The 11,884-nt window shown below is 26.9% G+C and overlaps 2 protein-coding genes across 2 annotated transcripts; one reads left to right on the forward strand and one right to left on the reverse strand.

Moving 5' to 3' along the window:
• Positions 1-267: 267 nt before the first annotated feature.
• LOC111368440 (transcription factor MYB59-like) lies at positions 268-1,317 on the forward strand. Its single transcript, XM_022989661.1, has 3 exons — positions 268-436; positions 745-874; positions 1,010-1,317. The coding sequence occupies exons 1-3, from the start codon at positions 307-309 to the stop codon at positions 1,245-1,247; spliced, it is 498 nt and encodes a 165-aa protein (XP_022845429.1). The 5' UTR covers positions 268-306; the 3' UTR covers positions 1,248-1,317.
• A 2,335-nt stretch (positions 1,318-3,652) lies between these two features.
• LOC111368441 (transcription factor MYB48-like) lies at positions 3,653-4,747 on the reverse strand. The gene is made up of 3 exons (XM_022989662.1): positions 4,601-4,747; positions 4,231-4,360; positions 3,653-4,135 (listed from the first exon to the last, which is right to left on the reverse strand). The coding sequence occupies exons 1-3, from the start codon at positions 4,728-4,730 to the stop codon at positions 3,796-3,798; spliced, it is 600 nt and encodes a 199-aa protein (XP_022845430.1). The 5' UTR covers positions 4,731-4,747; the 3' UTR covers positions 3,653-3,795.
• Positions 4,748-11,884: the final 7,137 nt, after the last annotated feature.

Consider the following 11,884-nt stretch of genomic DNA (forward strand, 5'->3'; position numbering starts at 1 on the left):
GGTGACAAAGATTTGGAAGCAACACTTGTCTAAGATTTATTGTTTAATAAGAATAAAACTGATACAGCAGTATATATATTGACACTTGGCAGATATTCTTCAGTGGAAAATATTGATTTGGTAATAAAGAACAAAGTCTGTTTGGTTAGTGTTAACGAGATCAGCATAATAGTTGAATAAAACAGTGAAATGACAATTTTATAAGATATATATATAAGAGACGAGTTCGTGTGTAATTTCATACAGAAACTGTAGACAACAGAAACAGTAAAAATCAAGTTTGTGGTATATTTAAGGTTTTGATCAATGTCAGGTAGGGGTGTTTCCGAACAGTGCTGGACAAAAGGGCCTTGGACACCTGAGGAAGATAAGCTCCTAACTCAATGTGTAAGCCAATATGGTGACGGAAGATGGAGCTTTGTTGCCAGGTCCTCAGGTACAAATCAATGTCACTTATTCTCGGAGTGCTAGATATAATAGAGTCGAATCTGGTTAAAGTAAATAGACACGTGACAAAATTTCACTAGTACATCTTATCGAACACGGTTTAGTCTTGGCTAACGTATCTGTTGAAGTAGAGGACATGTTTCATATGCAATATTGGAGTAACTGGCTCAACAAAATGATAGCTCAGTCTTTTTTTTTTTTTTTTCTAATTATATATGTCTGTTAATCACCGTCGAGTTTATCCTACTAAACAAACAATATTGTTTCTAATCTCCTCTCTGAATATTTAATCATCAGGGTTGAATAGGAATGGAAAGAGCTGCAGATTAAGGTGGGTGAATTATTTGAGGCCCGGTCTCAAAAGAGGCCATATAACGCCTCAGGAGGAAGGAATTATCATTGAACTGCATGCCCTCTGGGGGAACAAGTATTGTCCCTCTCTCTCTCTCTCTCTCTCTCTCTCTCTCTCTCTCTCTCTCTCTCTCTGTGTGTATACACAATATACACACAACTTTCTCTCTGTCTCCCTCTTTACTCATCTGGTATTTAATGTTTGACATAGATGGTCCACCATAGCTAGGTACCTGCCCGGAAGAACAGACAATGAGATAAAAAATTACTGGAGAACCCATTTCAAGAAAACAGGCAAGCCTTTCAAAAGCAAGAAAAGAAGGAAAAACTTAGCCAAAAGCAACATATTCTGGAAGAAGGAAATGGTGGAAATAAAGACTCTCCTATGCAAGCAAATCCCACTTGTGATGACAATATATCTGATCCACAAAGCAAGCAAGAAACAGTAATTACCTACCCAACTGTGGATAACCTGTTCTTGCCAATCATGTATCAAGACATTACATCATGTTCAGATATTATTGTTCTTGATGATTATCTTTGGGGAGGCTTGTGGAATTTGGATATATGAAAAATCATTTTGGGATGATAGTTATGAATTATGATCGTTATCCTAACGTTTTTTAGGGAACAATATATGTGATGAGAAGAATGAATTTCTGAAAGTAACTGAAAGTTCGAGTTCTATTTTGTCCTCCTGTATTAATTAATTGTACAGAATTAATATTATTTGAGAGTTCAACGGAACGGTTCTAGCTGTCGATTAACAACCAACTGCAATAAAAATATCACAAATAAAGAATATTCAGCGAACCCGTAGATAAACCTCTAAAATAAACATCCACGAGTCATTATAGAAGAATGATTTAATCGTCTCACATTTTTAGGTGCTATAATGATTTGTAGAATGCAATTAAGAATCCTACCGTAAAACCAACAAAAAAAAAAAAAAAAAAAAAAAAAAAAAAAATATCCGTGGCAAACATCAAAAGAAACTAAAACTTCTCTCGTGTTAGTCCTTTTTTTTCTTTTTTTTTGATAACTTAGGTGTCCAAGTTTCGCCTGACTCATCCTGAGGAATGGCGACCCTCTCCCTTGGTTCTCCACCTAAGTAAATTCGAATGCGGTCACAACTTATACACACTTGGACCGGATATTCAGGATGCAGTTCTCCTCCCTGTAGACCTCAAATGGGGGACAAAGCACACCATAACTTTGCCTCCACAAGACAACTGTCTTCCAACATAAATGTTGCCTTCCAGCTACTGCGGGGATTGGAACCTCCGATGCTCCATATAAAACTTTCCTACTTTACCACTGTATGCAACCTTGATTTTCACAACTCGCGTGAATGAACCCGAATTTCTCTACAAGTCGAAACAAGAACTCTGTTCTTATTTTTCAGGCCAAGATGCAACTTTTATTAATGAATTCATTCAAGCAGCGGTTTTAAATTTCTTTATTTTGTTACTTAATAAATACATAACTACATGTAAATATAAAATTTGAACGTGTAAATATTATAAACATTAGTACCGAAACTATTACGTGTATACTTTGAATGTATCTAATATAGTTTCTTGATAAATTTTGGAACAATGTATGTAACACCCGTTATAAAAGCAGATGGATATTTGATATATAGCTTCTAAACAACTAAACTTAAAACAATGATAAAATCATAGAAAAAAAAAAAGTTCCGCTTTATTGATTCCTCATAGCAATTACTTAGATTTATGAATATAGCATGAAAATGTTAGAAAAATGAAATGACCAAAATCTATTACGTATATCCTACCATTCTACCAGAATTATCTCCCAAGATCATCTCCATGTTAGGTGTAACCGAGATTTCCCTCATTGTAATTGTGAAATGCCTTATTTAGACTTTATTATTTCTGTACACATATGCATTGTATCCACAATTACCAATTAATGAAAAGTTTACACTCATTCAGCACCTTAACATGGTATCAGAGCCCAGTAAGCTCCAACGAACTATTCGATTCGATTAAGTCTAAAAAATGAGTACACGAATTTCAAGATTGATTTGCTCAAAAAGAGTCACCACCTTGCGGGGACATGTTAAGGGAATAAATCTCACATCGGTTAAATATCAAAATATTGACTAACTTAAATAAATTTTAAACTATTCCTCTTAATAAGGTTGATCTTATTAAAATGGACCCAAAATCTTAACAAAATCTGTAAATTGTTTTAACATTACCATTCACATGAATTTTCATCAATATTGGAAGTATGTGGTTCCCATAAACGGGAGACATTGGAAGTTGGAACTCAAATCATTATTTCAGTTAATTAAAATATTAAGTTTGAAAGCACCGCTAAGAATGGTAACTTACTTTGTGATAATTGTGTTCAATAGATTGTCTTAGAAAAATTCTCATAGCCAAAAGTACATTGTTGCATGATAATTTATAAATTATTCATAAAAGTAAACTTATGAATTACTTGATATGTGTCATGCAACTGAAGTCTAACACAAATGATGTGAAATCATAAAAAACCAAATTCAATTTTGAAATTACAACTTGTAATTATTATTATTATTTGTGCGATTGTAGACCTGTTCCAAAATAGTTACAATTTTAGCCATAATTATATATACGGAATTTAAAAATCGTCACATTATCCTGTAAACGCACTTAATTGTTTTCATGAATTCTTTTATTTAAAAAAATGATTATTCAGGATTCTATCACGAATATATTGACATTTTCTTCAAATTCTTTTTTTATATAACTTTAAATCAACTATCAAATATATAATAGGATTAAAGTGGTTTACAAAAGTACTTGATCCATACAAGTCAGAATAAAACTACTCTTGGGCGAGATCATTCAAATATCACCTGTCTAGGATGACGAGTGGCCTACATAATTCATTGTCAAATCGCATTGAACAATGAATCAGAAGGTTCGCTACCACTTAAAGACGCCATCCAACGATCATAATAAAAGTAATTAGTAATGCAATTCATATATCGAGGTTCCACAAGCCTCCCCATAGATATTCATCAACAGCAATAATATCTGAACGGGATGTAATATCTTGATACATCATAGGCAGGAACTGGTTATCCACTGTTGGATATGGGATTACTGATTCTTGCTTATTGCTTTGTGGATTGAATATATTTACATCACCCATGGGATCTGCTTGAATGGAGTTCCCACCATTTTGTTCTTTTTGGCTAAAATTTTTCTTCTTTTCTTGCTTTTCAGAAGGCTTGCCTCTTGTCCTGAAATGGGTTCTCCAGTAGTTTTTTATGTCATTGTCAGTTCTTCCCGGAAGATACCGGGCTATGGTGGACCATCTGCGTTTAACATTCCAGAAAAAAAAAATGTGAGAGAGAGAGCAAGAGAGAAGTGTGTGTGTGTGTGTGTGTGTGTGTGTAGAGAGAGAGAGTACTTGTTCCCCCAAAGGGCATGGAGTTCAATGATAATTCCTTCCTCCTGTGGTGTTATACGGCCTCTTTTGAGCCCAGGCCTCAAATAGTTCACCCACCTTAGCCTGCAGCTTTTTCCACTCCTATTCAACCCTGTGTCAAAAAATTTCAAATTATAGATTAAAACAAATAATTTATTTTTTTGTAGGGTGGACACTACATAAGAGTTTTAAAGAAGAAAAAAGAAGATATCTCCTATGTTATTTCATCGAGTCTGGTCGACCATGTTCATATTGAAGTGCATTTGAGATGTTGGATTACACTTTTTCGTTTAATCAGTCTTTGCCGTTCAATCCAAAATAATGAGTCGATATTAGTGACACTAATTCCTACCTGAAGACCTGGAAACAGAACTCCATCTTCCCTCGCCATACTGGCTTACATACTTAGTAAGAAGCTTATCTTCCTCAGGTGTCCATGGCCCTTTTTTCCAGCCTTGTTCAGAAACACCCCAACCTGCCATTGATCAAAAACCTTAAATATCCCACAAACTTAATTTTACTGTTTCTGCTGTCTACAGTTTGTACGTCAGAAATTAGACACAAACTCTCCTCTTATATCTTACTTAGATGTCATTTTAACTGTCTTTTTCAAGCCATTAAGCTGATCTCATTTAACACTATATATATACATTGTTCTTTATTGCCAAATCAATCTTTTCCACTACAGAGTATCTGCCAAGTGTCGTTACATTACTTTTGTGTTTTACTCTTAACCAATAAACCTTAAACAAGTGTTTCTTCCAAATCTTTGTCACCGTACTGATAAGCACATTGAGATTGAAGTTCCTGAATTGAATTCCCTTGCAGTAAGTACTAAAATTTATGTTTGGACAGTCATGCGCTAAATCATTTCGTCTAAAAACTTTATCCTTCTTTTGAGGTTAGATTTTTCTTTAATCAAAGATTTTATAATTTTATAAATTTTACAAATAAGCAACAACGAAACTTGATCTTAAAATCTTTGAATGTTGATCAGATACAATGTTGGACTCGTGTAAAGATTAAGAGGGTGTTTGGTAGGAATTAAAATTAGATTTTTAGTAGATTTTGATAGAAGTTTTTGAGATGTTTGGTTGAAAAGTTGTGAAACCCATAAAAGATGTGAATAATATTGATTGTTTGATTTTAACTTAGATAAAAATCAAATTTTAATTCAAATCAAACTTGGGCTAAACAGTATTGGATGATTCTTTTTTCTTTTGTTAAATCACATTATCACAGAGACAGATTTAGGGGGGTTGGGCTGGACTGTAGTACCACCACCCCCAGGTCCAAAGCTATTTTTCATTTTTTTTTTAAACTAATTTTTTATGTGTAAAAAAAATTTTTCCCACGTAGCAGTCCGATTTGAAATTTTATAGCCCGATCTTGGATCCAAATCTGGATCCGTCCCTACAATATCATATGATTCAACTAAAGCATAATCTTAACTAAACCAGAAAACTAATTAGTGGGTGGTTGGTGTGTCTCTTGGAAAATGGCATAAGCTCCAATTAACACCTAACATATGTTGGCATATACTAAATCTCAAGATTTATTCGAGTTTTAGATATAATTAAGTGTTAATGATGGGATATTATTTAAAGTTGCATTAAGAAGGTTCTTGATGCCAATTCCAATGATGGGGCATTATAATATGTAAAGGAAGATCAGTCTAGAGAGTCATCTCTAGGACTCGTGGACTGGAATAGCATTAATAGAATGTTTGGGCATTTGTTCATTGGCTAAACTCAATAATTTATTTAAATAATGCCATATATAGGTAATGACGTGTATCATCCTAGCAATTGAATATTAATATGTAAAGCTTTTCAACAAGCCCGCATGAGATCTTGAATTGATCTTTTTATGGGTTATTAAGATATTCTTGATTTTGTAGTGCTTAAAAATAGTTTTCTGTTGATGTTCCTTGATCCACGTTTAAATTTTGTCACCGCACATTACAAATTGTGCATGTCTACAATTCATTTAGTTGAAAACGAAATAGAGGCGAAAGTTAATTCATGTATAACTTAATGTAAAACTTATAAGTTATTCCAAAGAATACAACTAAATTCGTGTATCTAACAATTATTAAAAATTGGGGAATGCCCCTTGTCCAGGGCCACATTGGCCCTGGATGTCCAGGACGTCATTTGGTGCCCCCATATATTCATGTACGAGCTTAGTACACGAATCGTTTGCTAAATATACATACTACATTTTTATTGTTACACCCTATTTTAATTTTATTTGAGGTCATCAACCTTTGCTTATTATAATCCTTTAATTTTTATTTTTATTTTTTTTTTGCGCATTTTTATCTTCAACAGTTTACTAATTAGCACATCTCATATCATATAATGGTTTCTGCGAAGCAAGTCCGTTCGGAGGCGTAAAATAAATTATTATCCAATCATATTTTTTATTAAAAAAAAAGAATAAATACAGAAGTTTGACAAATATTCCCTCATTTTAAAGCAACAAAAAAAAAATAACTGAAACCTGATTCAAAGACAAAATTTGCTAAATAATAGAGTGTTGAAGATAAGAATTCGATGTAAAAGAAGTATGGACAAAAGTTTTACAATGAATGAAGGTAGAGGACCTTAAGTGAAATTAAAATATAACGCTACTAATAGAAATAGTGGTGTCAATATAATTACCCTTTAATGATTTAAAGGATAAGTACATTATGACTGCAATGCTTGAATATCTTATAGGGTATCTGAATACATGAATATAAGATGCATTAATTTAATTTATTTTTCAACAAACTAGATTAAATGGATGTATAGGTAGGCGGGAGTAATTTTAAGTTTGGGCAAGTTAAGTAGTCATTTTTTCACTTTAAGTAAAAAACTTTGTCAATCATCAAAATGGCCTTTTATTGAGTAAAAGACAAAAATATCCTTAAATAGTTTATACAATTACAAAGATAGAATTTTGTTTCAAAAGACAAAAATGCCCTTAAGTTACAAAATAAAAAATCAAACACTTTTCACTTTATATTTAATTATTTATTTTAAACAATTACTCAAATTAAAAAAATTAATATTTAATTTACTTTCTTGTTTAAATATTTCATTAATTAATTATCTTAATCGGTTATGTATATTATTTATTTAATATTAACTTCTTTATTTAATTATTTATTTAATCACTTGCTTAAAAATCAAATTAATATTTAATTTGATTTCTCATTTAAATATTTTATTAATTTATTATCTTAATTGATTATGTAATATTTAATTTGGTTTCTCTTTTAAATATTTCACTAATTAATTATCTTAATTGGCCCTTATTTAATTATTTATTTTAAACACCTACTCAAATAAAAAAATTAATATTTAATTTGGTTTCTCGTTTAAATATTTCTCTATTAATTATCTTAATTAGTTATATATATTTTTTATTTAATATTTAATTACTTTATTCAAATAACACTTAATTAAATAAAAAATTAATATTTAATTTAATTTCTTATTTAGATATTTCATTAATTAATTATTTTAATTGGTTATGTATATTATGTATTTAAAATTTAATTACTTTATTTAATTATTTATTTAATCACTTATTTAAATAAAAGAATTAGTATTTATTTTAATTTCTTATTTAAATATTTCATTAATTAATTACCTTAGTTAATTATTTATATTCTTTATTTAATATTTAATTACTTTGTTTATTTATTTATTTAATCGCTCAATTAAATAAAAAATTTATATTTAATTTAATTTCTTATCTAGATATTTCATTTATAAATTATATTAATTAATTGTGTATATTATGTATTTAATATTCCATTACCTTATTTAATAATTATTTTAATCACTTATTTGAATAAAAAAATAATTTTTAAATATTAACTAATTATTTAAATATTTCAGTAATTAATTATCTTAATTGGTTATGTATATTATTAGTCATTAATATTTAATTACATTATTTTAATTGCTTGTTTAGATAAAAACATTATACTATAATGTACAAATGACATAATAATATTGAAGAGTTGAAAAACAGTTTTTTCGATCCTTCACTCATAAAATTTCACATATACATTATGAACATTCTTATGAATTAGTATATGTCGAATTATCTAATATTGAATTTGATTTCTCGTTTAAATATTTCTTTATTAATTATTTTAATTGGTTATGTATATTTAATTACTTTATTCAATTATTTATTTTAAAACCTATTCAAATAAAAATTAATATTTAATTTAATTTTTTCTTTAAATATTTTATTAATTAATTATCTTAATTGGTTATGTACATTGTTTATTTAATATTTCTTTACTTTAATTAATTATTTATTTAATCACTTATTCGAATACAAAATTAATACTAAATTTAATTTATTCTTTAAATATCCCATTAATTAATTATCTTAATTGGTTACGTATATTATTTATTTAATATTTAACTAGAATATAATTCACATGATGTATGAGAATATCTAACAGAGATGAAAGTCAAACATTAGGCATGGTCACATTTTCAAGACATCAAACATTATTCAAGAATGTTGAAAATATATTTCTTCTACCAAAGGAAGTTCTCAATTATAGTATATTACTTTCTACCCAACGGATGTGTAATATCTATTTAAATCGTATGAACTCTCTATTTATAGTATATTATTGGTTTCCTCAATTTTCTCTATTTATAGTATGTTATTTATTACATGAAAATTGAGCCGACGAATATGTAATATCTATTTAAATCGTATGTACTCTCTATTTATAATATCTCACTGATTTCCTCAATTTTCTTTATTTATAGTGTGTTATATATGTAATTAAGAGTAATTAGTTATTTATTATACAATTACATAAAAACTAAAGTATTATAAGCGTTTTAAAAAAAATGCTTACATTTTAAATTATTACAATTACAGATCACAATGTACATAAAAAAAGCTACCATTTTAATGTGTGTTTGGTTTATCAGCTCTACGTCACGTCTGATACTAAAAATTCATTATACTTCAATTTGATCCGAATCCGACGAAATTAATGGGAGATAGATTTAGAGTCTTAATCTGATAACCCAATCGAGATTCGAATCCGATAATCTGTTAACTAAATGAATCAAATATGGATATAGGTCGATCCGATCCGATATCACTAAAACATTCGAAAAAGGAGTTTCCTTTTGAAATGAGTTAAAGGAGCATCACTTAGATATATATATATATATATATATATCAGACTGTATAAAAAATTTTCCAAATCCTTTATATAAGGGTTTTTATTCTCTTTCAGAAGCATTAGACGAATGCAGAAAGCATTTAGGAGTTAATTATTTTATAGCCCCTTCATTAAAAAATGTTTCAGACCAGCCATTAGATTTTTCTTCTAATTTTTGTCAACACTGTGAATGTATGACTAGAAATTTTAAAATTTTAAATGAATCAAATCAGATTTTACAACAAGAAAAATTAGCTTTACAAAAGAAGATTTCTGATCTTGAACAAGAAATTATTAAAATAAAAATTTTATATTTGAGCCTTTTAATATTATAAGTGAGCCCATCAAGATAGTTCAAATATTTTTTAAAATAAATAATTAATTAAAATCTTGTTAGGACTATGATTTTCAATAAATAAAATTCTAATTTTTTTCAATTTCGGATCTAATATATGATAACATAGTTAATCGGATATGAATTTAACATTCAAATATTCATTGGATTATTTGATTGGATCAAATAGGATAATTATTTTTAACAGATCGAATCGGATTTGAGCAGATCCGATCCATATATCCGATCCATTTATAACCCTAACTTCAATGCGAAGATTCCACAATCGCCCTGGGTCAAATTCACGGAAAAGGTTGGACAACATACCGTCAACGGATGTTCTCTTCTTTGCAACGATCATGTACGGAGAAACAATGTGTTTTGACAGTATTCTAGTCCTCTTGCTAACCATTTGCTTTGACGCGTCAATAACATATTTCTTACAGGATGTCACTTTCATCGTCTTCTCCGGCATAATTATCACATTATCCAAACTTTCGACATTATCTGTCAAGTTAAGGGGTCATTTTCGGCATAGTTATATAAATTATTTATTTAATATTTAATAATTTTGTTTAATTATTTATTTAATTACTTAATTTAAATAAAAAATTAATATTTAATTTAATTTCTTATTTTGATATTTTATTTATAAATTATCTTAATTGGTTGTGTATATGATGTATGTAATATTTCATTACTTTATTTAAATAAATTTTACAATATATACAATTATTTCATAAATAAAAAATATATATAATTATATATTTTAAATGTTAGAAATTTATGTTAATTAAATTTTAATTACATATTTTGATTATTAATATTTATTCATTATTTACATTTTTCATTTATCATTTAAATAACCATTTAATTATTATTTAAACGTTCATTATTTATTTTTGTGCATTTAAATTAATTATTTATTCCAATTGTTTTCCATTTATTTGTTTCAATTGTTAGTTTAAATTATTTGATTTAATTATTTATATTGATTGATTATTTAAATTATTTATTGAACAAGTAATCGTAAATATTTAATTTTTATTTTAAATTTTAGAAATTTATTTCAATTAAATTTTAATTACATATTTGATTATTAATATTTATTCATTATTTACATTTTTCATTTATCATTTAAATAATCATTTAGTTATTATTTAAATATTCATTATTGATTTTTGTGCATTTAAATTAATTATTTATTCCAATTGTTTTCCATTTATTTGTTTCAATTGTTAGTTTAAATTATTTGATTTAATTATTTATATTGATTGATTATTTAAATTATTTATTGAACAAGTAATCGTAAATATTTAATTTTTATTTTAAATTTTAGAAATTTATTTCAATTAAATTTTAATTACATATTTGATTATTAATATTTATTCATTATTTACATTTTTCATTTATCATTTAAATAATCATTTAGTTATTATTTAAATATTCATTATTTATTTTTGTGCATTTAAATTAATTATTTATTTCAATTATTTTTCATTTATTTGTTTCAATTGTTCATTTAAATTATGTGATTTAATTATTTATATTGAATGGTTATTTAAATTATTTATTGAATAAGTAAACGTAAATATTTAATTATTTATTTTAAATGTTAGAAATTTATGTCAATTAAATTTTAATTACATATTTTGATTATTAACATTTATTCATTATTTACATTTTTCATTTTTCATTTAAATAATTATTTAATTACTATTTAAATGTTCATTATTTATTTTGTGCATTTAAATTAATTATTTATTCCAATTGTTTTCCATTTATTTGTTTAAATTGTTAGTTTAAATTATTTGATTTAATTATTTATATTGATCGAATATTTAAATTATTTATTGAACAAGTAATCATAAATATTTAATTTTTATTTTAAATGTTAGAAACTTATTTCAATTAACTTTTAATTATATATTTGATTATTAACGTTTATTCATTATTTACATTTTTCATTTAACATTTAAATAATCATTTAATTATTATTTAAATGTTCCTTATTTATATTTGTGCATTTAAATTAATTATTTATTTCAATTATTTTTCATTTATTTATTTCAATTGTTCATTTAAATTATTTGATTTAATTA

The sequence above is a fragment of the Olea europaea genome, chromosome 19 (genome assembly GCF_002742605.1).
Source record: "Olea europaea var. sylvestris chromosome 19, O_europaea_v1, whole genome shotgun sequence".
Classification (NCBI taxonomy): domain Eukaryota; kingdom Viridiplantae; phylum Streptophyta; class Magnoliopsida; order Lamiales; family Oleaceae; genus Olea; species Olea europaea.

Bases quoted from the DNA above. Each gene is read 5' to 3' on its own strand.
- LOC111368441 (XM_022989662.1), bottom strand. From the start codon at position 4,730: ATGGCAGGTTGGGGTGTTTCTGAACAAGGCTGGAAAAAAGGGCCATGG. The intron at 4,361-4,600 runs GTAGGAATTAGT...TTTTTGACACAG, and splicing joins TTCTGTTTCCAGGTCTTCAG to GGTTGAATAGGAGTGGAAAA. The intron at 4,136-4,230 runs GTACTCTCTCTC...TGTTAAACGCAG, and splicing joins CATGCCCTTTGGGGGAACAA to ATGGTCCACCATAGCCCGGT.
- LOC111368440 (XM_022989661.1), top strand. From the start codon at position 307: ATGTCAGGTAGGGGTGTTTCCGAACAGTGCTGGACAAAAGGGCCTTGG. The intron at 437-744 runs GTACAAATCAAT...TTTAATCATCAG, and splicing joins CTTTGTTGCCAGGTCCTCAG to GGTTGAATAGGAATGGAAAG. The intron at 875-1,009 runs GTATTGTCCCTC...TGTTTGACATAG, and splicing joins CATGCCCTCTGGGGGAACAA to ATGGTCCACCATAGCTAGGT.